General features: G+C 40.9%; 4 protein-coding genes across 4 annotated transcripts; 1 reads left to right on the top strand and 3 right to left on the bottom strand.

The window, feature by feature from the left end:
• Positions 1-4,722: 4,722 nt before the first annotated feature.
• LOC147173761 (arrestin domain-containing protein 3-like) lies at positions 4,723-6,791 on the bottom strand. The gene is made up of 6 exons (XM_086075913.1): positions 6,429-6,791; positions 6,274-6,334; positions 5,879-6,026; positions 5,702-5,798; positions 5,279-5,535; positions 4,723-5,001 (listed from the first exon to the last, which is right to left on the bottom strand). The coding sequence occupies exons 1-6, from the start codon at positions 6,679-6,681 to the stop codon at positions 4,762-4,764; spliced, it is 1,056 nt and encodes a 351-aa protein (XP_085932039.1). The 5' UTR covers positions 6,682-6,791; the 3' UTR covers positions 4,723-4,761.
• A 6,101-nt stretch (positions 6,792-12,892) lies between these two features.
• Positions 12,893-15,294, top strand: LOC147173762 (galactose-specific lectin nattectin-like). Its single transcript, XM_086075917.1, has 7 exons — positions 12,893-12,982; positions 13,108-13,170; positions 13,251-13,269; positions 13,400-13,488; positions 13,704-13,841; positions 14,815-14,911; positions 15,054-15,294. Exons 2-7 carry the CDS (start codon positions 13,108-13,110, stop codon positions 15,143-15,145), a joined length of 498 nt encoding a protein of 165 aa, XP_085932043.1. The 5' UTR covers positions 12,893-12,982; the 3' UTR covers positions 15,146-15,294.
• Positions 15,295-17,673: 2,379 nt separating this feature from the next.
• On the bottom strand, positions 17,674-19,783 carry LOC147173763 (arrestin domain-containing protein 3-like). The gene is made up of 6 exons (XM_086075914.1): positions 19,454-19,783; positions 19,289-19,349; positions 19,059-19,206; positions 18,896-18,992; positions 18,339-18,595; positions 17,674-18,265 (listed from the first exon to the last, which is right to left on the bottom strand). Exons 1-6 carry the CDS (start codon positions 19,695-19,697, stop codon positions 18,053-18,055), a joined length of 1,020 nt encoding a protein of 339 aa, XP_085932040.1. The 5' UTR covers positions 19,698-19,783; the 3' UTR covers positions 17,674-18,052.
• Positions 19,784-19,971: 188 nt separating this feature from the next.
• LOC147173764 (arrestin domain-containing protein 3-like) lies at positions 19,972-25,092 on the bottom strand. The gene is made up of 7 exons (XM_086076815.1): positions 24,739-25,092; positions 23,442-23,483; positions 23,295-23,355; positions 23,028-23,178; positions 22,320-22,416; positions 21,979-22,235; positions 19,972-21,638 (listed from the first exon to the last, which is right to left on the bottom strand). The coding sequence occupies exons 1-7, from the start codon at positions 24,998-25,000 to the stop codon at positions 21,378-21,380; spliced, it is 1,131 nt and encodes a 376-aa protein (XP_085932941.1). The 5' UTR covers positions 25,001-25,092; the 3' UTR covers positions 19,972-21,377.
• Positions 25,093-25,878: the final 786 nt, after the last annotated feature.

The following is a 25,878-nucleotide window of genomic DNA, read 5'->3' on the forward strand; positions in this document are numbered from 1 at the left end:
GTCCACGGGATCAGGTGACCCAAATGGCCAGTTGGACACTAAAAGGCTCCAATTGTCAGGAGAAATGACATGGGGTGGGGTGAATGTAAAGATGACGGCTTTGGTGGACTCTGGGGCTGATGATTGTATTGTCGACCCGAAAATTGTTAACATCTTGAAATGTCCGGTGATTAGACTCGAGAAAACCAAGGAGCTGTATGACCTCAACGGGCGCCTCTTGGGGGTGATTACACATAGAACAGAGAGTCTACATATGCGTTTATCGGGAAATCACGTGGAGACTAGACAGTTTTTCATTATGCCCTCCAGGTCAGCCCCAGTGGTCCTGGGTCTGACTTGGCTGGCCAGGCACAACCCTGACATAAACTGGGGCATGCCTAGGTTAGAGAGATGGAGCTTGTTTTGTCACTCACATTGCCTGCAGTCAGCCGTAAACCACCACCGTAGTCCAGCTAAAGCAATAATGGAATCTATTAACCTAGAAAATGTGCCAGTAGAATACCACGACTTACGGGAAGTTTTTAGTAAAGACCGGGCCTTATCTCTCCCTCCGCATCGACCTTATGATTGCGCGATAGAATTGGTTCCTGGCGCACCACTGCCTAGTACACGCCTGTACCGAATAGCCAAGCCGGAACTCCAAGCCCTTAATGAATATGTCACAACGTCGCTGGCTGCCGGGCTTATTCGGCCTTCCAAGTCGCCGCTAGGGGCAGGATTTTTCTTCGTTGAGAAAAAAGACAAGACTCTACGCCCTTGCATCGATTTCCGTGGTCTGAATAACATAACAATTAAAAACAAATACCCATTACCGCTAATGGAGTCAGCATTTGCTCCATTACATTCTGCTGCGGTGTTTACCAAATTAGACCTTCGTAGTGCCTACCATCTGGTTAGGATAAGGGAGGGCGACGAATGGAAAACATCGTTTAGAACACCCATCGGGCATTTTGAGTATTTGGTTATGCCTTTTGGCCTCTCAAACGCTCCCGCAGTGTTTCAATGTTTCATTAATGATGTCTTGCGTGACATGCTTAATCACTTTTGTTTTGTTTATCTTGACGACATTTTGATTTTCTCTAGAAATCTAGCAGAACATCGACAACACGTTCGGCTGGTTTTGGAGCGACTGCTGGAAAACCGGCTATACGTGAAGGCAGAAAAGTGTGCGTTTCACACCAGTTCGGTCCAGTTCCTCGGCTATATTGTGGAGAGGGGTCAATTGAGAGCCGACCCGGCCAAGATCCAGGCCGTGGTCGAGTGGCCAACACCCACGTCAAGAAAGCACATGCAGAGGTTCCTGGGGTTCGCTAATTTCTACCGTCGGTTCATCCGCGACTATAGCATGAAAGCGGAACCTCTGACGAGGCTGACGTCTACCAAGATTCCGTTTATTTGGACTCAGCAGGCTGAGGCCGCTTTTGTTAAATTAAAATTATTATTTTCACGTTCACCGGTTTTGACACACCCTAACGAGGCTCTTCCATTTGTGGTCGAGGTGGATGCTTCAGAGACGGGAGTGGGGGCGGTGTTGTCCCAACGGTTCCCGGTTGACCAGAGGCTGCATCCCTGTGCCTTCTTCTCACGTCGGCTCAACCAGGCGGAGCGCAACTACGATGTGGGCAACCGTGAGCTGCTGGCCATTATTTTTGCGTTGCAGGAGTGGCGGCACTGGCTGGAGGGCGCGGCGGAAACCTTCCAGATCTTCACGGACCACAAGAACTTGTCGTACCTCCGGTCCGCTCAGAGACTAAATCCCCGTCAAGCGCGTTGGGCCCTGTTCCTGACACGTTTTAATTATATCATCACTTACCGACCAGGAGCCCGGAATACCAAGCCGGATGCCTTGTCCCGCATGCACGGTCCAGCCGCCGAGGGGTCTCCACCCGAAACGATCGTGCCGGAGAACAGAGTGTTGGGAGCCCTCCAGTGGGAGGTAGAGCGAAAGGTGGTGGAAGCAACTGGCGACACGCAGACCCCGGTAGCATGCCCTGGGAATAAGTTGTTTGTACCCACACACCTTCGTCAAGAGGTGCTGCAGTGGGGGCATGTGTCAAAAGTGGCATGTCATCCTGGGGTGGGTCGAACGCTGTCCCTAATAGCACAGAAGTTTTGGTGGCCAGGGCTACGCAAGGACATAAAAGAGTATGTCACGTCCTGTACGGTGTGTGCTCGTAATAAGCCCTCTCGCCATATGCCAGCCGGTCAGCTCCGCCCCCTGCCCATTCCCCACCGTCCTTGGTCGCACTTGGCGCTGGATTTCGTTACCGGGCTACCACATTCCAACGGGCAGTCGGTGATCCTTACGGTGGTGGACCGGTTTTCCAAGATGGCGCACTTTATCGCCCTGCCCAGATTGCCCACCTCGTTGCAAACGGCGGATATCCTGATAAGGGACATATTCAGGATCCACGGGATACCATCCGACCTCGTCTCCGATAGGGGGCCTCAGTTTGTGTCCCGGGTGTGGAAGGCTTTCTGCAAGTCTTTGGGAGCTACGGCTAGCCTGTCTTCGGGCTATCACCCCCAATCAAATGGGCAGACGGAGAGAGCTGACCAGGACTTGGAGGCGGCGCTCCGATGTGTGTGCCATCAGCATCCTTCCTCGTGGGCATCCCACCTTCCATTGATCGAATATGCCCACAACACCCTCGTGTGCTCTGCCACAGGTTTGTCCCCGTTCAACGCTGCCTACGGCTATCAACCCCCTTTGTTCCCTTCCCAGGAGGGCGAGGTTGCCATTCCCTCGGTCCATATCCACCTCCGCCGGGCTCGCAGGGTTTGGCGGGACGCCAGGAAGGCCCTGTGCCGCACAAGGGCCCGCAACAGGCGACTCGTGGACAGGCACCGGATCCCAGCACCATCCTACCGACCGGGACAGAAGGTATGGCTCTCCACTCGGGACCTGCAGTTAGCGGGGAGTTCCAAGAAGCTGGGGCCTCGGTTTGTCGGCCCATTTGAAGTCGACTCCGTGATCAACCCGGTGGCAGTTCGGCTCAACCTGCCACCCACACTCAAGGTGCACCCAGTCTTCCACACGTCCTTGCTCAAGCCTGTCTCTGCCAGCCCATTGTGCCCGCCGGCCGCGCCCCCACCGCCTCCCCGGGTCGTCAGCGGGCAGCCTGTCTACACGGTTAGGGCCATACTGGACTCTCGAAAGCGTGGCAGGGGGATGCAGTATCTGGTCGACTGGGAGGGGTACGGTCCTGAGGACTGCCAGTGGATCCCCCGCTCCTGGATTCTGGACCAGTCACTTGTCCGTGACTTCCATTCGTCGCACCCTTCTCTGCCAGGTGGTCCGCCTGGGGGCGTTCGTTAGTGGGGGGGTACTGTCATGATTGGGGTCAGCTGTTTCTGTTTTCCCTTGCAGTTGCTGGGGAAACAGCTGGAGGGCGGATCCCGCCAAACACACCTGCTGCCCATTAGCTCGTCAGGCCAAGATAAAAGCCTGACAGAAGCAGCAAGGAGTGTCGGGTTATTACTCCGTGATGCTACTCTGTATCTCACACTACTTGCTGTTCTATCCGCCCTCGGGCGTGATTTTGTGTTTCCTTGTTTTTGATTAAAACTAAGTTATCAGCATCACTGCCGTGGCTCTCCTACCTTCCTGCATTTGGGTCCTCCACTCTGTTTCGTGACAGCCAACTTCAACCGTGACAGTTCGTGACAGAGTGAAGATGACATCAAAGTTACTCAGGTTTCAGGTAACAACCAATCACAGCTCAGCTTCAGAAAACAGGTGAGCTGTGATTGGTCGTTGCCTGAGCCCTGAGCAACTGTGATGTGATCTTCAGTTGACAGCAAGTGGCAAAATGGCCGCCCACTGAGATGGATAAAAATTGCTGGATTTTGCTTCATAATTAATATTCCACAAATGTAATATTAATCAGAATGTCATGTTTAGACTAGTGAGGTCACATATAACACATTATTGTCAAGAAATGCTTAAGGTTGACTTCCACTTTAAGACAGGCAGGAAAGTTCACATTAAGATTTTGATTAGTATAAATTTCAACAGAACAAATTTGTCAACAGCTTTGATTGATGTCAACCAAAACATTTACAAAATAATTTCTTGCAATTTATGTTGATTTTCTGTTTATTTTCTTTTTCTAACCCTAAACCCTAACCCTAACCCTAACCCCTAACCCTAACCCTAACCCTAAACCCTAACCCTAACCTTAACCTTAACCTTAACCCTAACCCTAAACCCTAACCCCAACCTTAACCCTAACCCTAAACCCTAAACCCTAACCCTAACCCTAAACCTAACCCTAACCCTAACCCTGTGTGTGTGTGTGTGAGCAATAGTCTTTTGCACAGGTGAAGGGGGGATCACATTATGTGGTTATTTTTTGTAGTTAAGGAGTGGATCTTTTCTATATGCAATGTATTTGAGAATTAAAATATATTAAGATACTCATTTGTATGTTGGGTCAATAAAAATTCCACATGCACATATTTTGTCCTCAGCAAAGGGCCAGACAGTATGAATGTTACTAAAGGTAACTACAATAATGTTAAATAATTTAGCATATATGACTTATTCAGTTACAAATATTACATATGCCTTTACATAGATGTGAAAAAAAAACGTGTTCCTCCTTGTAATTTTTCAGGTTAAGAGACTTTCATTACCCCACCACCAACCTCTTGGAACTCATTGTGTTCATAAATTGAGGACTACCTGCAACATTATAATGAATTGAAAAAGTCTTGTTTGTTGGTAAATTTTCAATTTTATTTGAGGTTTTTGTTGATTTATGGCCAAATTCCATATTTGTCAGAAGGTGGGGGATACATAGCGTGTAGTCCATATGGTGGAGGCGAATTCGAAGGCGGTGGTTGGGCTTTGCTATGTTGGTTTAATTTCCCAAATTCCTCAAATCCATAAGCAGCAGGACCTGCAGGTTGCTTTCCTGCAGGAACCTCGAAGGCGGGCAGGATCACTATTGGAAGCTTGATTTCGGGGTCTTTTGCATATTTGACATCCAGATAGATCTGTGAAAAACATACTTGGTTAGTTTCTGAAATTGGTTTTAGGTAGTGATGGGAAACCAAAGCTTCATCAAGTACTTGTGATATTTGTTGACTCCACTAGATGGCACTCTTGGTGTTAAGATTCAAATGGAAATGAAATCAATTGCCATTATACTAGCCTTCATCTTTCTTTCATGTAGCTTCATTTTCCCCATTTGACTAGTTTCTGTTTTTGCAACTATTTTCATGACCAGTTACTGAATCAAATGTGAAAAGTACGATAGAACCTTCAGCCTACCTTCAGCCTGTATTCCAGCTTGATGATGGCGGAGTTGAGAATGGAGGGAGGAATATTCCTTGGGATTGTGATCACCTTCTCCATCGTCTCTTTGCTACGGGCATTAACACTCTCAAGTTTCTCCTTAACAATATCCTGTGTGTGAAGTCTTCTGTGACCTTGAGCAAAGAAACTCTGCTTTTCGTACAATTCAAATTTGGGCTTCACGGCACGGGATGATTGGTTATGAATTTCAACTTTGACTTGGAGATCTTCACCTGCAAGGCAACACAAAACCAGGTTTGTAGTTGCGCCAATGGGGAAGTAAAGATGGCAACTGTCAACTTGACTACTTCTTTTTGTTGCTTTATACTTTTTGCGTAAAGCTTTCCATTGCACCTATAGTGCAAAAGCACATACTACAGTATATGCATATATGATTACCCGGTTGATATCCCATTTTTTTGGTGTAAACATCCATTGCAATAATTCCAGAACCAAAGACTGCCAGCTTTTTATCAGTGCAATCATGCTGAGCTTCCTGAAACAAAGAACAAAATGAATTTATGTGCACAGACACAACAATTGTAAACAGTCATTAATTAGTTGCAAAAGTATCACCATAAGTCCCGGTATATCCATGTCTGCTTTGGAGACAAACGTGAAGTGGGCTTTTGCTGTTTTTGTCAACTTCATTGATTGTTTAAGCTCCGCTTTAAGCTTATGAACAACTCTACCAGTCGAGGCCTTGAACGACGATGGCATTTTACTGCAAAGTACAATTACAGGTAACTTAATTGGGCTTGAATGAAAATGAACCAAATCAATAATAGAAACAGTGTATATATATATATATATATATATATATATATATATATATATATATATATATATATATATATATAAATATATAAATATATATATATATATATATATATATATATATATATATATATATATATATATATATATATATATATATATATATATATATATATATATATATACAGTAGTACCTGTTAGGGACCTTGAAGGAAAATGGGAACACATGTCTTCCTTTGGTAATAAAATCAGTACCTGGAGGAGTGACGCATATAAATAATTGGCGATTTAATGATCAGGCTCATTACTAACATCGTCTACTGAAATGATGGATAAAGCAATACATCACCAGCTTTCAAGATATGTTGTTTGATCTCATAATATTTTTCATCCGACCAGTAGTACTGATTTTGCTGCCCGTGACCGCCGTGATGTTCATGCCAGCGAACCCTCGCACTTCCTTTTCCTATAAAAGTGAGCGATTGGATCGACGTTTCGTTCGAGACCTCCACGATGATCTTTCCATTGATGGTATCCCCGTTTGTGAAGGTGTTTTGGCTATTGTTGGAGTCATATTCAATTGAGAAAATTTTGATGGTCATTTTCACAAAATAAATACAAATGGTAAGTATCGGTTACAAAATCCTCTGGTTAATCCCAGCAGAAACAGAGTGTGCGGTTGAGCTGACAGAGCAACTATGAAAAGGTGGCGGCGGAGGACACTCATCATAGAAAACCAGTTTTTCTTGTGCAACCATAAGAGCACATGGGGAAAAAACCAAAAACAAACTCGCTTTCAATAACCTCCACTGACACATTTACACATTTGTTTTCATTATGCAAGTCATGTTTCTTCTACTCTAAAATAGTCTTCTTTCCTTTCTTTCTTTTTTTTATTATTCAAATTTGCCACAGTTAACATTTTTCTCTGCAGTGTGTCATATTTAGAAAACATTTCTTTTCACTTTACAGGGGCCTCAAGAAAAGTGTTTCTTCTTCTTTCACCCACATACAAAAAAAAAAGAAGAAAAAAAAAGAGCGAGCAATGATGATGACATGATGACAATGAACAATACTGAGCTCTTAAAAAAATAAAAATAAAATAAAAGAAAAGTGTTTCACGTGGAAAGCTTGGGTCACCATCTTCTGGCATAAAAATAAAAAAAAAGCTCTCCATCTAATTGAATAGACAACGGCTTATGCAGACTTTTTCAGTTTTGACAGTTACGCTTACAAATGTATCAGCAGACGGTCAGGTCATAGAAACCTGTTTTTCTTGTCTCACCCATGAACCACGAAAGACTCAATTTAAACTAGCTAACAGGCGCAGGCAGCATCAAACTGAAATGAACAGATTCTGCTACCTATTCACATCACAGGCTTGTATGAAATGTATTTGATACATTGTCACAATAACACTCCTATTACTCCTATAAATATATAAAATCGTATATACAAAGACAAAAGCAGTGTGAGGAGGTGGAGGTCAAAGCTGACTCTACCATCCCTCCAGGCTTTCCGTTCTCCACTCTCGTGTAGGGGAGATCGGGGCTAGACGTATCACGGGTAAGTTGTCACATTGCAATTTTCTTCTCCACCAGAGGGCGCAATTAAAAAGAAGAATACTTGTTTTCTTTGTATAAATGGTCAGGGGTTGTGTACTGTCTGAGAAGAGAATAGCACATTGTGAGCTGACATGAGTTATCTGTTTTGCACAACCCAAAATAAAATATTTCAACTTCATATATTGTGAAACAGGCGTCGTACATAGACAAATTCTAGCAGCAAATTATTTGGACTTGTTAGTGGAGAGATTCAGGCATTTTGTCATGCCTCCATCACTGCTCTGTTTTAAGATAACATAAAACTACAGCAAGTATTAGCCAACATGGTAGTTTGGGGCAACTTGTCTCAGTAATTTGAGGGTTTGTATCAACCATTTCTCTTGTTGTAAAAACAAGCAAACAAAAACAGGAGAACAAGGATAATTTTGTCTATCTTTATGATAATGAATTACAATGACTAACATTGATGAAATGATGCATTACCGTCTAGCAAAATAGGCTGCTCGATTTCATAATATTTCTCATCAGACCTGAAGGCGACATACAGATGTTGTCCGTAACATACAGACCAACAAACCCTCGCACTTCCTTTTCCTTTAAAGGTTAGCGATTCAATCAACGTTTTTTTCAAGACCTCCACGATGATCCTTCCATTGATTGTATCTCCGTTTGTGAAGACGTTTTGGCTATTGATGAGGTCATATTCAACTGAGAAATGTTTAATGGTCATTTTCCGGAATACAAATTACAATATTACAAAAACAACAAAAAGGTAGAAGCACAAATTAAGCGAGCCACTTGTAAATCCAAGCAGAAATGAAGACTCTGGCTGAGTTAGAAAAGCTCCGATGAACCGGTGGGCGGAGAGGATCCAGATCCAGAACCAGTTTTTTTTTTGTCTGTCACAAGACACAATGATTAAGGAAAAACACAGCAGCAACGGAGAGGAACACGATCCCGGGAGTGAGGCTTTCCCTTTCAAGAATGATTTGTGGCAAATTTGTGCCAGCCTAAAAATCACCCACTTGTGACATTTAAAAATTCAAAAGTGGACAAAACAAAACAAAACACACACACATACTTGTAATTAGTTTTTTTTTTTTTAGTGTCATTTAATAAGGAAGCGTATTGCTAAACTTCCTGTTTTTTTCTGACTATTTTTTGGGGGGAGCTTTTAGTGTATTTTTTTTAAAATTATATATTTATTATTTAATTTTTTTTCAGTTTTACTGCATTTATTTTTATTTGGCAGTGACTTGCTGTGTTGAATACTGAAGTAGGAGGAACTTTGTAAGGTGAATTTAATTACTTTGTTGCACCTGTTTAGCAGTGATGAACTTCGTAAGGTCATCTTAGGTACATACTTTATCCCGCTGTAACTTCCTTATTGAAATCTTGTGTTCCTGTATCTGATAACTTCAGTTTGGCACACATTTTGAGCTCCCTTTTGAAGTGACAACTACTGTGAAATGTGAATTTTTTAATTTAGTCTCCGTTTTAGTCCAGTTTCAATCAAGTTTTTTCATAGTTAGTCAACCTCATCCCGTTTTTATTTAGTCCACTTTTAGTTGAGTATAAATCTAGCGTTTTAGTCTTTATTTTAGTCCAAGAAAACATATTTCTATTCATCTAGTTTTAGTCAACAAAAACTGTCTACGTTTTAGTCTAGCTTTAGTGAGGACAATCAATTTCCCCCTGTATATTTTTTTTTGCCAGCAGACTGATAATGTATAACATTTCGGCTCTAAAACTATTTCATATCAAATTTTCTCTCATCTTTTTGATGAAAAACAACTTTACTCACAATTGCAGTATATCAACAAGTAGCTACTATGGCTCCATGCTACGAGCTAGTAAGTTAGCCAGCATTAGTTAGCGGTCAAATTAACATTATTGTTGGAATGTTATAGCTGTTGGGTTCATCTTGCGTTATAACTACAATTCATTTTTTCCCCTCAACCTTTCACCGTGAATCCATCTCCTGTCTGTCCCATGTTTGTGCACGATGTTGCACTCGCGAGCTGCAGATTTGAAAAGGGTGCGTGTCACCTTCTCACATGACAGTATCACAGTGACAGATTAGCAGAGACAGGATTTGACAAAATCATTACATTTTCGTCTCGTCTTTGTTCATGAACTAAAATGTCCATCGATTTTTAGTCCAGTTTTTATTAAGTGAAGTACAAAATGCATACTGATTAAGTCCCAGTTATTAATGAGGGTTTTACTCTAGTCTAGTCTAATTTTTGTCCGGTGAAAAAATGTGTGTTGATAAAAATATTTTTGTTTAGTTTTTGTTAATGAAATTAACACTAGGGACAACGCACACAACAATATTACAACATTCGTTCTGAAAGAGTGTGAAAATGATAAAATTGGCTCCCAGTTTGAATCATCATCAATTTGTGAAAAGCCCTAGGTTTTAGTATAGGTTTAGATGTAGCATACCACAGGACTCATTTGACCAGTATTTCAACAGGAGAGTATGATCGATTTCTAGACTTGCATTGTGTTTCAGCAGTGCTCCAATATTCAGGACTTATAAAGCGGCAGAGTCATTTTGATGACTTGCCGCCTCTTCGGTTTTGGATGTATCTCTTCTCCAAGACACCTGAAGCTCATCAGCAAGCTCTGCATAAGCCTGATAACGACCCTGTTCCTTGGAACAGGTGCGTGGAGAAGGGAAACATCCAAAACCTGCAGAACTCCAGCCCTCAAGGACCCGGTTTGGACACCACTGATCTAGAGCCTACATACCATAAAAGGTGTGGCAACTAATGTTGCCAGTGCAATTAAACTGATTGTCATTGACATAATAAGGCAAAGCAGGTGTGCACCCGAGCCTCCACCTTACCTGGCACAGGGACTGCAAAATTAAAAAAAACTGTCAGCAACAGAACATCCACCGTCTCTTATCGATGAATTTTTCTTTTTCTTTCTAGAGACGATCGTGGACGTCAGGAAAAACCTTTGCCAAAGCTGCCCCTAACACTGTCCACCTGCTTATGTGTCAAAACCGTCATGACCTTCAAGTGGCTGGGAATTAGTATCCCATGACCTGAAGTGAGAAAATCCGCTCCATCGCAGTCTGATTTGCTACTGCCACAAAAAAGGACAAAATCTAACTTCAATGGAGAGTTAGGACTGCGGAGGAAAAAAATCATGACCTTTTCTACCCGCTCTTGAGGACTTGCATGCTGCAAGAAGAACCAAGCCAAGGGCAGGCAGAACTCTCTTTGACCCTTCACATCTGGGTCACCACCTCTTCCAGCTCACACCTCTGGTCGACACTGTCGAACTATGCACACTAAAACCAGCAGACGTTCCAATGGCTTCTTCTCTCACTTCATTAACTCTTTGGTGTAAACAGTTTCTTTCTTTCTTTCTTTCTTTCTTTTTTTCTTTCTTTCTTTCTCTCTTTCTTTCTTTCTTGCGTTTATTTCAGACAACATATCCCAAATGACATCAATAAGAAAGTCATGTTGCACTGAAAACTGCTTATTGTTTACTGAAAAACATCCATCCATCCTTCCATCCATTTTCTTAACCGCTTGTCCTCACAGTGCAATACAAATCCATATGTTTCTCTTAATATGATGAATAACTGATTAATAATTTTGCATTTAATGATGATATCTCGTTTTCTTCCCTACACCGATTACCGTCCGAAAGGCTGGACTCAATTGGGTTGTCGCTGTTTCATCTTCCAAGATTACGGAAGAGACTTTACAGATGCGGAGGTATAAAAGATTTTCACGTGTTCTTTGCACTAAACCAACTCACTGCTCCATCTATTTGTTTATGAAATGTCTAAATGTCATGGATGAATCTGAATGGATGAATCTGAATGGATGAATCTGAAGCCCAATGTCTTTAGTAGGCATGCATCATTTAGAAAGTGCCGATAACCGATAAGTAAGCTGATAACTGTTTGCAAAATTAACTTGAATACAAATATACGTTCAAGTCCTACTATAAGGCTATAATGTACAAATACATTGAAAAATTGTGGAAGGCACCATGAAGCCGAATTTGATTGATATCTCTGCTTCAGAGACAACCAGAAACTCATTTTGAATTTGCCAAAACAAAACAGTCGTGTTTTTAAAATGCAACAAAAAACTGCGGAGCCAACATTTAAAAAAAAGCCCACACTGGTGACTGCCATGTCGCCATGATGCATCTTCTGTGAACACAAAGTCGCGCGCATTATGATGTCACAAATATGTGACACTATCATAGGAGAGGGGAGGGGTTGAGGAGTTGGCCACAACTTGAGCCACAAACAGATGGACCAAGGCGGCAAGTCTATTTTTATCGGCGGATTTTTTATTAATTGGCTTATCTGCATGAGGTAAAATTGGTCGATAATTGCCAATAATTATCGACCACCGATATTATCGTGCATCCCTAGTCTTTAGTCTTTAATGTTGAATGAAAATTTTCTCATTTCTATGAATTCTTGGTGGCAATCTAATAAATGTCAATTCTACATTAAAGCATTTTGATGTGGTATCTTATTCCTTTAATTTTAGTTGAGTGTTTTCAAAGTGTTGTTGTTTTTAAATTTCTCTCACTCACACGCTCACTCTCTCTCTCCATTTAGTATCAATCCACAAAATGTTTGCGAACTTGAACGAATCCTGACATGAAATCAACATTTGCTAGCGTTGCAAAAGTTCTCTCCATAGTGGGCTGAACCAATTAATTTTCACATCTCACGAGACAACCTACTTTTTTATCTTAAAACTGAAATTGTTTACATGAAGTCAAAACAATTCCATTACATTCGTACCATAAAAGGTGCGGTAACTAAAGTTTGGCAGTGTAAACTGATTGTTGTTATGGAAGGTTGCGAAGTTGTTGTAAGAAATGTTTTTCTTAAAATGATGAATAACTGATTAACAATCGTGTTTCCAATTTTTTTTTTGGTGATTTCCATTTTGGTCATAATCATGAATCACAACTTGATGCTGAAGAACTCGTTGGTGCTCTTGACGAGGAATGTTTAATGGCACTCCCATCTTGATGCCAAGCGACTGCAAAAACAAAAGAAAAAGTAAGTTCTTCAGGGTTGGTACTTGCCAACATATAATTAACATTATAATGGTGTCTTGTTACGTCTAATTTTGTTGTCAGGAAAGAAACGCCTCAAAGTGAAGGACGGAATGAGAACAATTAATTGTTTGTTGCACCTCCCTTTTATGTACTTCGTCTGAATGTTTGTACTTTTCCCTAATTATTTGGGCTCGTGTTCCAAAAACAGTTTGCAATGCTGAGCTGCCACAAGCTGCTATAAAACAGTCGCTCTTCACATCTCAGCATCACAACTGCAGAGGTAAGACCGCGCACGTTCGCATCCAGCCTTCCAAACCCAACGGCGCTTATTGTGTTATTTTCGAGGTTTTCATTTGAATGCGAGTGGAAGGCTGACATTGAAAGTATTTTTCTCTTATTGCACAGATGGCATTTGCTCTTCGCGCCTTTTTCCTCCTTTGTGGGATTATTGGACTGGTGACAGCCAACGTAAGTCAAAAGAAACGCATATTTATAACTATGATTTTTTTGGGCCATCATCATTTGTGTTCTTTTCTTCTTCGCAACAGACCCCACATAAAGACCAAGGTCGGTAGCTGTTTCTTAATAATACTTAAAATAAACAACAAACTAAAACAAAATTTAACAGATTTTTGGCATTTGCTACCCGATTTAATGATTATATCTCGTTTTCTTCCCAACATCAATTGCGTTGCAGGCACCGATTACTGTCCGAAAGGCTGGACTCAAATAGGTTGTCGCTGTTTCGTCTTCCAGGATAACAGAAGAGACTTTACAGATGCAGAGGTATAAAAGATTTTCATATGGTCGTTGTGCTAAACCAATTCACTGCAATCACAAAGCAGTGATCCATCTACAGTATTTCTCTATGAAATGTCCACAACAACAAAAAATTGTCTGAATGCAATTTGCAGTCGCAGGCTGAAAACCCCAAAATTTCAGTCTTCAGTGCTGAACGGAATGTTTTCTCATTTCTATGAATGACTTCTTTCTTTTTGTAGAGAGTCTGCAAAATTCTTGGTGGCAATCTGGCCTCGTTCAGCAGCGCTTTGGAATATGCCGTCATTCGCGAATTGATTCTGGAACAGTCTTCTGACATCTCTGTTGACGTCTGGATTGGACTCCATCAGGCATTAGAGGTGAAACACGTCTTCATTCTTAAAACAACTGATTTGAAATCTATTCAGCACAACATCTTCTAAACCAGCCGTGCACATTTTGAACAGAGCAAAGACAAGCTTTTAAGGTACAATTGTGCACCGGGAGCGTGCAAAGGGAGGGGGAAGGGCAAATGGTATCCACCTGAGGGAGGTCATCCACTACTCCCCGACTCACCGAACATATATATATTTTTGGATTGGTATCAAATATACTTTGGCTGGTCAGTGGTCGGACGAGGGATGGGCGAATGTTGATACAAGGTACCCAGGCTTGTTTCAAGATATTGGTAGTCGCCATGGTGGCCAATACTAATATCAGTGGCCCTACTGTGGCTGATTTAAAAATGAGAAGAATATAAATTTTCCATTAGTTTCATAAAATTACAAGAAAATATTCTATATTGGGATATGAACGGTTATTAAAATTATCTGTCATTGTTTTTTTTATTTTTAGTTTTTTTTTGGGGGGAGGGGGTTATGTTTCAAAAGTATTAGTGGTATTGGTACTTGGTACTCTTTGACTACTCAAGAGTTGAGTACCCATACTGGTATCGGTCTTATATATATATATATATATATATATATATATATATATATATATATATACATATATATAGTACTCAACAAATAATCCATATATATATATATATATATAAATAAATACAATAAGCTAAAACTAATACTAAAACACACACAAAAAAACACTAAAGTGAAGCATTTAAAAAAAATTAATCTAAAATCAGGGGGGGGGGGGTCTCCCAGCCTTTGTGAGTGGTAACATATCACAAACAAGGATTATCAACAATAGGAGGAAAAGCACAAAATCACAGCCTAGAGAATAAATGCCTTGCCACTCATTCCTCTGCCCATGAGTTGCTCTTGCCGGCTTTTGATCTGAAATCGCCAGTCAGCAAAATAAATCGATGTTGTAACGTGTTCCTTTGACTTCCAGGCAGATAACTTCGTCTGGACTGATGGCTCAAAAGTTGTTTTCACTGCCTTCAATGGTGACAGTGATCCTGGAAATTGTATTGAGATTGAAACTGATGGTAAATTGTGTATTACTTACAATTTATTAATATGTTTGATTTAAATGTAAAACTGCTTGTTTGATGGGTTGAATAATTTATTAACAGGGAGATTGCACACATTGATTAGAATTTCATTGTTGTCAAACTGTTTTGTGTTTAGATCCAGATCTACTGTGGGACAACGATCTTTGCTCTCTATCAAACAAATTTGTTTGTGCCAGAGACGCTGAAAAAAGCTGCGCCGACCACTGATCCACCCTCCAACCATCAGATGATCTATAACAATGCATTTTGGTATGATTACACCAGTCTTGTTTTTCAACTCAAATTTGCTTATTCTCATTTATTAACTTCTGTCAGACAACGTGGGATAATAAACTTAGATTCATTTTGGTGTGGCATCATATTTGTTTCATTTCAGTTCTGTTTTTTTTTCCAACTTTTGTTTTTATTTTGTGTAAAAATTGTTATAATTAACAATGGGAAATTCTCACAAGAGACCCCAAACCAAAAATGTAGGCTGCATTGAAGTAATGAAGCTCTAATCTCAGTTTGTCCACAAATTTACTTCGTAAATTAACTCTGCTTTTAAGATGAAACAAACTCTCTCTGTCTCTATCTTTTTTGGGGGTTTGGCATTCTTTTTTTAATATCAACCAATTTCGGGGCACTCTGGGAGGGAAAAAATAGCGATATTGGGGCAATTTTCAAAGGTTAAACATTTGGGAATGATCCTGTTGGAACTTGGCCAATTTCCCATGGGTTAAAAACAAACATTTAATAATGGATTTAAAAAAAAAATAATCCCATGATACCACATTGAGAGCATATAACATATGCCACGGAATATGTTATAATTATTTTATATTTTAAATTCCAATTCAAGATTTCATTGTTCTCCAGTTGTTTTTAAGAGTCCTCTTTTTTAAAAGAGTTGTTTCTTCTTCAAACAGATCTGATTTAGAAGTGCAGCGATAATGATAGAACCCAACATTGGCAAAATTATTTATTGGGAACGTAGTAATGTAATAATAATAATAATAATAAAAGACAATCACCGTCAGTTAAGGCAAAAGTGCATCATTAAGCCAGCAGGAACAAAATGTTCTCTAATAAAAAAAGCATTCATAAACACTCAATCAATGTGTCATCTTTTGTTACGCACGAATGTTAACATAAAAATATCATGTCTTATTGGATTTGTTCATTTCAAAATTGATCATATTCATAGTACTCACCACAAATGAATCATAAGCAGATTACTTAATTATGGTGATGTAATTCCAGTTATCTCCATGTGGACACTGTTGCAACGTGTAAGAATTTTTTTTTTTTTTAAATCACACGACAATCAAAGTATTGGCCACTAGTCCGGGTTATTTTATACATGAAGCGTCATTAGCTGAATTGAACCTGTTGGATGGAAAGCCTCAAGTCCTTCATCTGGCCATCATTAAAGATTCCAGTAACAGGGGTTAATTTTCACAAAGAACGCTGGGGTGACGACCGGGGCCTTCCCCCGCTGGGCCTGGGGTTCGGGGGTGTCGGCCGCCCTCCGGTGCCCCCATCTCCCCCTTCTGCCCCCGGTGTTCCGTCCTTCCACACGGCGGGGGGTGGGGTGGGCGCGGCTGCCCTCTCCGCTCCGCTGTCCGGCCCCTCTTCGGCGCCGGTGCCTGGGTGCGGGTGGTCCCCGGGGGCTGGGGGTCGGGGGTTGGGGGGCTGCCGGTTGGTCGGGGTGGGGTCGGGGGGGGGGCGGCTTTGTTGGGGGGGGGCGGTGGTGGGGGTTGCGGGGTGGGGGGGTGCTGGGGGTGGGGGGTGTCTGGGGGATTGGGGGCATGGGGGCGGCTGGGGCTGGGTTGGGGTGGGTGGCGGGGGGTGGATGGGGGGCGGGGGGTGGTGGGGGGGCGGGGGTTGGGGGCCGGTGGGGTGCCTGGTGGGCCTGCAGTGCCCCGTCCTGCTGCGTTGGGCCGGGGGCGCGGGCCGTGTTGGGGCGGGGGGCGCTCCTGCTCCTGGGTTTGCTCTCCGGCCGGTGGCCCTGGTGGGGCCCGGGGGTCGTCCTTTGGCGCTGCCGCGGCCTGGGGGGCCCTGAGGTGTTGCGCTTGCTCTGTTCCGGCGGGGGTCGACGGCTCCCCTCTTTGGTGGAGATTTTCATGCATGCCAGATCCACCACACCAGCATCTACCGAAACTCAGACACAATCTGTTTCCTCCTCAGGTTATTGAATCGGTGGAGGCTGGTGTCTCGGATCTCACGCGGCTTCGTCTGTCCTTCCTTCCTTTTCTCGGTCTCTCCGTTGGTCTCTTGAGGCCTCCCTGACTTTATGTTTTTTGGATTTGTTGGGGTCTGGATGTTTCTTGGGCTGGGGAGGAGTTCTGGTGGGGGGTGTCTGGTCGGTGCTGGATTTCACCTTCCTTGGTTTTCTTCGGTCCCCTCGGGTCTCCTGGTGTTCGATTTAGGTGAACGGTATAAGATTTTTTTTTTCTAATAGGTTTTCTGGTGAGCTAACAAACACACGCACGCACGCACGCACACACACATACTCACCCACACACACAAAAAAAAAAAAAAGTATGTATGTATGTATGTATATATGTATATATGTATGTATATATGTGTATATATATATATATATATATTTAAAAAAAAAAAAAAAAAAAAAAAAAAAAAAAAAAAAAAAAAAGAGCAATGATGATGACATTTCCGAATGAACAATACTGAGCTCTTAAAAAAAAAAGGAAAAAAAAAAAAAAAAAAAAAAAAAAAAAAAAAAAAAAAAAGATTCCAGTAGCTGCCGAGGGAGACCAACTCCAACCAAAACATGTTCTCTTCCAAAACAGTCGCTGAAATGCTTGCTTCAAAGTTCCATCCTCTCACTCGGTCCGTCCCGGTTGTTTTGTTGTGCTCAGTTTGTTTGTTTGTTTGCTTTACTTGTGAAGCTGTGTGTGAATGGGCATTGTTTTGCCAACGGAGTCATCAATGGAAATGTTCAAATGAACAAAAACTGTATCTATTACAATCACTAAATGATGGAAAGTGACTAACAGAGGAGGTGGTGGTGGTGGTGGTGGTGGTCGGCGCGCCGAACCATAATTCCTTTATTGTTTTGAAACTTTGCCAAACCACCGGTCGACTTCCTTCCATTATGTCGTTAACACACTACTAGGAAGGGAACAAGGTTTCATAAGAAGGAGGCGAGTCCAAAGGTTGGGGAGTTGCATGTTGTTGGGGTGCGTTGCTCAAGCTTGGTTGGTTGGTGTTCCAAGCCGCTTGGACATCAAATACCGCTCGACTTGGCTCTTGTCGTATGTCAGGAAGGACAACAATGGGAATTTTGACCCCCTCGTCGACTGTGCATTTGACATTCAGACCGACCTGTCAAAATGGTGATTGTTGAATTTTAGAAACATCCATTTTCATATGCGTCCATTTTTCTTGCGTGGTTTACCTTCAGCTCGTATTCCAGCTTGAAGATGCAGCAGTTCAAGATGGAGGGCGGTAGTCGTCTGGGGATGGGGATCGCCTTCACTACGGTGTCCTTGCTACTGGCTGCAACTTCCTTGGCCTCCAGCTGGAGGATCTTTTTTACAACAATACTTTGCAGACCATTCCCAGAGGAAATCTCCTTCAGGTAGAACTTTAATATTGGCGTGACTGAATGAGTTGATTGGTTTAGAATTTCGGCTCGTACTCTGACTGTTTCGCCTATGACGAGAAGAAAAAAAATATGTATAATATTATAAAACTGTGTGGTGTGGCTTGTTTAGAATTAACTGGTGCTGTTACAGAGAATATTATTTGCCAAGTTGTGTCAGGTCCACATGTGATGATGGGGAACAAAAGCTGAAGTGTTGTTTGAGTTAAATGAGCGTGGGTCTTAAAACAAGCATAGGGGGCTAAGAACATGCCTAACTAAAATAGAAACCTGCCAATAAGTTGACCAGCAGAGAGAGCTGTAACTTTACAAACACATGCAACCTGGCCGTTTTAGCAGTAGATGATTACCTTGTTTGTATCCAATTCTGTCTGTGTAAACGTCCATTCTAACTGTCTTCGAGCCAAGTAATTTGACCTTTGTCTTAGTACAACCACGCCAAGGCACCTGACAAAACAACTTCCTGTTAAGGCATGTGTTAACTTTTAATGCATGCATGAAAACATTTCTTACCAGAAGCCCAGCAATATCCATATTTGGTTTGGAGACAAATTTGAAGTCGGCTTCAGCTTTTTTTGGCAGCTTCTTTGGTTGTTTGAGCTGTGCCTTCAGCTTGTGAACAATTCTACATAAATTGCCTTTGAACGATGATGGCATTTGTCTATGAAGGAAAATGAAAGAGCACACAAACGAGTTGAAAAATAGTCAGGGCGTGAAAGGGCAAAACAGGAATAACCAAATACCTATCAGGAATCTTGAAGGAGAAAGGAAATACGTGTCTTCCTTGAGCGATAACTTTGGTACCTGCACATTTTATTAATCAAAGTTTACAACATTCTGTATACTCTCGTGAAGTAACTGCACTAGGAAGATGCTTCTCGGAGGAAAAATTAAAAGTCATACATTACCGTCTTGTCTTGCTTCTTCCAAGACTTGCTGTCGAATGGCGTAATATTTCTCATAAACACTAAAACTGCTGTCTTCATTCGTTGAACGGGCTTCTCCTTTTCCCTTGGCTGTCAAAGTTATCCATTTGATCGTAGTTTCTTTTAACACTTCCACAATGATTCTTCCTCTGACAGTATCGCCGTTTGTGAAGACGTTTTGTTGATCGATTGCGTCATATTCAATTGAGAAATCAGTGATGGTCATTTTTCAGAGAGATACAAAATGTTAAGTTCAAATGGATAAACAAGCTGTAGTTTCACCTTATCTGCCGACTGCACGTCTATTGCGTGTGTGAGTGAGAGGCGCTCTTGCATTGGCGCATGCGCGATGGGGTTCCGTGCATGAATTCCCCGCAGCTCGCACAACTTCACCCTCCCTCTTTCCTTGCTTGCACCACTGTGCTGCTCTCCCTCTCTTTGCCGTTCCAAGTTAAAAATAATAATAATAATAATAATAAAAAGAAATAAAAAAAAGTTAGTCAGGTTATTTCACATTTATGTATTGGGTGGGGTGAGGTTGAACCAAAAACAAAAATTAAATACTGTAAAACAACACACGCACACAATTTTTTTGAAATAATAGTATAGCTAGTTACTTTTTACTTGAAGACAAAATAAACATAACTTTACATAGCCTATAATTGCATTGCCCATTAATGACAGACCATAGTCTATAAACTAATGAAGTCCAGACTCCAGACATGAATTTCTCATTCACAAACATGAATTAAAAACAACAACAAACAAAAAACATTTGCACAGCGTTTCAGTTTGATGACAAATAAAATAGCATTCAGTGAATTGCATTTTACTTATGAATATTGACTGGCAATGCTTAGGTAATAGTAGGAGAAATGTTTTCACATTTACACTAAATGTATTACTTATGCTCTATAGGTAAAAAAATTAAATACAAATTCTAATCACTGCAAGCACAAACAAAACTTTTTATGGCATAAACGCAGCACAAACGTAACAGACTATTTACATCAAATTTTGCGTGGGCCAACGTCACGCACGTAAAAAAAAAGAGAAAGAAGAGCCATTCTGAAAAGACACAATAAGATTTAAAATGAGCTAAATGTAACATACAGTAGCAGTCGTAAAATCACTTTTAAAAGATGATAGTTTGTATACACCCGCATTTTATATATCGAAGGTACTAGTGCGGTATCGATAATGGTGACTACTCAAAACTACTACTGGTATCAGTCTGAAAAAAGTGGTATCAAACATCCCTAATTTGTTTGATTTATCCAATTAAACCATGTTCTAATTTCCACTCCTTTTTCTAAAAAAAAACAGGCTATTAGTTCAAATTGACAGTGCAGAAAATGCACAAATATCAATTAATTATGATTCAGTTAAGTAGTTTGGTTCAATAACATGTCCGAAAATAGAAGAAGAAAAGGACTACAGAAAACGGCTATTTACTGTTGAGAACTGAAATTTGAAACGTTTGGATGTTGAAGAGGAAGATTGCGCCAGCAAAGCCATGTTCTTCTGGAGCAGGAACTCAAGCGCTTTGTCACGGTGAAGCAGCCAACAGTCGTCTCTTGTCTCTTCTCACGCACTGAACGAAGCAAGCGCCGCACCATCTCTTTGTATTCGTGCCGGCCCAGACTGAAGGGGAAACTTGAAGTTTGGGCTTCAAACTGATCTTTTGTGACACCAGTTCTCGTGCCTCATTTATCAACTGTCCGCAGAAAAGGTTCAAAACTCTTTCTGAAATGAAGATTTTGTGTAAATACAAAAAAATTATGCATTTATCAAACTTGCAGATACCAACCAACCCCAACTAAGGGCTCCACTTGTGAATGTCACATGACCAAACCCAGAAAACAGGTGATTGGTGACGGTGACATTTGGAGAATGTCATTATTGATCACTGTTTACCACCTAAATCCATCAAGGAAGGGTACATTCCATAAGCTTCATAAGGAGGGGGGGGATTGACAGGTTGGGGTTGTTGCTGTTGTGAAAATGTTTCCCAGGCAGGTGGGTTTTGGTATCCAAATGATCCAAATTCAAATCCGGCAGATGTAGCAGGCAGGCCTGCTGCCATGGCGGTCGCTTGAGCGGCTGGAAGGATGGTTATGGGAAATTTGAGCTCTGGGTCTGAAGCGTACTTTACATCCAAATAAACCTGTGGGGAAAAGAGCCATTGAGAGAAAGCTGAATTCTGCCTTTCAAAACTTTACAAGTTTGACTTTTTATCATAACGCAATTGGCTTCCACAAATCTCCATCAACAAACACCTTTGGTTTTGAAAGAAGCGCAAGAGCTCATTGTTTTGCCCTGAACCTCGGACTTCAACAATAACGATCTAATTCCTCTGAACCAAGTTCGATTTATGCTAGAGAAGAATATTGGTAGCTCTATCCCAATAATATATCTTGACAGGATGATAAATACAGCAATGGCCATTTGTGTTTAAATATATCATTGATTATTGGATAAAGTAAAAAAAAAAAAAAGAAGCTTACCCTGATTCTGTACTCTGCTTTGAGGATTTCACAGTTGAGGATGGAAGGTTCCACATCATGGGGGATTGTGATGACCCTTGTGACTGTTTGGCTGACCGATGGCGGAATCGGCTCCCCCACCTCTTTGAAGAGGTCTTTAGTATCAAGCCTCCTCTTCCCATTTGCAAAGAAGCTGTGCTTTCTGTAGATGCAGTATTTGGGTTTGATGTCGCGAGTGGAGTTGTTCTGAATGTAGGCTAAAATCTTCATGCCCTCTCCTGAAACACAGAGTGGCACGATTCAACTTGTACGTTCCAGATGTTGACGTTTGTGTTAGTCATTGTCACAGTGAGTGCGCTTACCTTGCAAGAAGCCAGACTTCTCAAGCTTGACATCCATCGCAACAGTTCCCGAGTTGAACCTATGCATTTTTTTATCCTTTGATTCGTGTTGAGGGGTCTGAGGGAAATACAAAACATACATTCGACGATTACTGGTAAGTTAAGTTTGGTGAATGGTGTTTACTGTTTTCATTCTTCTGTATTTTTAGATGTGTCATGGCAACCCTATTTCAGAGAGCCCCAACCTTTGATGAGGGTCAAGTTTGGTCCGATACAATTGTGGATAGGGGTAGATTTGAAAGGAATCCCAAATGTTGGCTTTGTTCTTTCTTAAAGTGGGTTGAAGTAGTTGAGCAAAAACGTATTTATATTGGTCTAATCTGTTAGTGTTTACAAAGTTTGTTATTGGAGCCCTAATCATACCCCCGACTGCACTGGCTAATTGATGTCTGTACAGCAGTTAGTAAGAATTGTTTTGAGGGCCGAAGAATGGCCATATGTCATGTTATTTTTAAACTGGTATGTCTTGTATTGGTTGCATGGGTGAACAAACTGTTACAGTGGGCGTGAGTCTTCCTATGCTGTAAAAAGTGTCGTGTCAAGACAGAAGAAACTATTTTCTGTAGATGTTTGTAAAAAAAAAATAAAAAAAAAAGGAAAAAAAGTGGTGCAATTATGTCAGTAACTTAATTAACTTGTACATGTAAACATCAGCAATCATCCACTTACCATGATTTCATCCAACATGGTGGGGACCGCTTGTGTCACAAAGGGAATCTTGATGGTATCTTTTGAACGTATCCTCATGGATCTACTCAGCTTGGTTTCCAGGAGGTACACAATTTTACCAACAGATCCGGTGAAGGAGGAGGGCATTTCCCTAATGCAGAGGGTCAGACCACCATGACTTTCATATAAAGTTTAGACTTTTACCATTAACTATAAGAGTTTCAATTTTTTTTGTTCAGCGCGTCAAACAATCGAAAGACGACCTACTGCAAAGGGAACTGGAAGGTGAAAGGGAAAACATGAGATCCTAGGGCGAGTATATTACTATCTGAAAAACATAACATATAAATAATTAAACATTAAATATTAAATCCAGCTGGTATTGTTAGATGAACACATGAGTTGGATACGTACATGTTTTTCCATGCTGGTTGGTCAGTAGCGATTGATCATCATCTGATAGGAAGAACACAACATTTTCAACAAATGCAGGGGAGTGGGAGTAAAATGCCTTTGTTTTTAAATAAAACTTGCAATGCAATGAAACAATAAATTCTGACACATAAATTTACATCAGTTTGCAAAAAGCAGTCCATCCATTTAGAATGTTTTTTCCCCATAGGAAATAATGGAAATTCAGTTCCAGTGTCAAAACTGTCACCACTATAAACTATTTATACAATACTTTTTTTAGCTGTCATTCAATTCAGGTGTTTAGTATCAGTGAGACTCGGAATGATACTGATGATACAACTGACACTTCTGGTAAATTGTGAATATATTGTAAAACCCTTTTAGCCTGTATACTCAAAAGATGACACAGTCACTAAAAAATAATCACTGCTACTGTATTCCTGTCGTTATCCAACTTTTGTACTCCTGTGAATCTTGAACCTTACTTCTATGTGCAATATGCTACCACTTTCTGGACTAGTGAAATAATGTTCTTGTTCTTCTAAATTTGCCATCTGACTCACATTTTATTCTGTTTTATTGTTCAATGTTCATATTTCATTGTATACCTGTTGTACAATGACAATACCCAATTTATTTCATTCTATGCGATCATCACCAAACACTGAAGGCAGGCTCAATGTTGACGAGAAGAGTGGGGGTATGGTAGGTAGACTATATTTGATACAGGTAATAGCATCATAATCAGAATTTTTGTATCGTGAAAAGTTGACAAAACTATAAGTTTTGAATGAATTTATTTATTTTGAACATGTATAAAAGGACAAAGCTAAATTAATAAAAATAAAAATAAATAATTGTTAATAATATTTAATAATAATAATGTTTTGTTTTCTGCCTGCGTGTTTTTGTTTTGTAAGACACTTTAGTAGCCTACTTTTATCAGCTCTCAAGTGTAGCCTACTTCTTAAAAATTCAAAACACGTGTGCCAGCACTCAAATGTCTTTTTAATTTATTATGAACCAATGCGGAGAAAATACAGTTGTAGGCTTAATACACGACGCTAAAATTACATTTTTGTGGTGTTTGTTTTCGTAATCAAATCGAATAACGGTAACTCCAATGCAGCGTGTTCCAACACCCAGATTTTCCGTTAAATGCAGTCATGGTTCCTCTCGGCATCTGGAAATGATACAAGTTTGGACCTGCACAGCAATGTATTCATTGCAACGTCGACCCCTATACTCCCCCTGCGCAAAAAACACAAACAAACAAAAAAAAAAACCTAAAACTTACCAGTGGCGTTTCCGTCTCGAATAAAGTAATGTTTAATGCTGAAGTACTTGTCCTTGGAGTGGTAAGTAACAGTAGTTTGGCCGTATCTCTCTGTCCACAACACCTCGGCTTTTCCCTTAAATTTTACGTAAAGCGACTCGGCTTTGCAGTCTTTGGTCACTTCCAGAATGACTTGTCCGGTCACGGTGTCGCCATTAGTAAACGTATTTTTTTCGCTAAAGTCGTTGTAAGTAACTTTCAGGCTCTTCACTGTGCTCGGCATGGTTGAAAAGATAAAAAAGTCCTCTCGCTTATCTCACAAACCACAGCGATAGAAACTCCTTCCGCTATGTGGACTGGGCGCGATCGTGTGGTTACCGACACACTCCACTCCCACCAACCCTCCCATTGGATTTCTTCACTTCAGTCACTCGTGTGCATGCAATCCAGCAACGTTCATTCTTCGCTTTTCGAACCGTGTCTATGACTATTGCCGATTGAAATTAATTGACATGTAGAAAATAATCTCAATCTACTTTATAATTTTGTAATCACGACGTGGCCTATAAAAACATACCACTACACACACATGGGCCAAAGCATAAGGTACACTTGGTCAAATAAATGAGATCCCAAAATAATTATTATTTAAAGACAACGGAAAGAAGGCAGCATGGTGATGAACATGGGTACGAATCACAGGTCTGGCTGATCTGTGTGGACCTTAAATGCTGTCCATCATCCATGCGCATTTGTGTGTTGAGTTCCTCCAACATTCCAACGACATGCATGTTTGGTTCATTGGTATGAGGACCACAACTGCCAAAATTCAAAATAAATAAATGACTAAATGTTAAAATACAGAAACAAAGTAAAGGGACCTCGGACAGCTGAGAGGCTTGGGAAGCGTCACGGAATTAGCAACATTCCTGTTCAACAAATACGTTCATTACCTCTTTTTTTGTTTACATAAAAAAAAAAAATTCTAATTGATAGATTTAGTGTAACACTCCATTACAAATAATGATAGGTAGCAAATGTGGCTAATATGTCAACCTTTTTTACTGTGCTAATGCTAGCTTTTCTCGTGCTAGCATTGCTACCTTGGTGACTATAATGTAATGTAACACAACATTGTAAAATAGGCTATATGAATTATTT

The sequence above is a fragment of the Leptonotus elevatus genome, chromosome 5 (genome assembly GCF_054856555.1).
Source record: "Leptonotus elevatus isolate MCC_2025b chromosome 5, RoL_Lele_1.0, whole genome shotgun sequence".
Taxonomy (NCBI): Eukaryota; Metazoa; Chordata; class Actinopteri; order Syngnathiformes; family Syngnathidae; genus Leptonotus; species Leptonotus elevatus.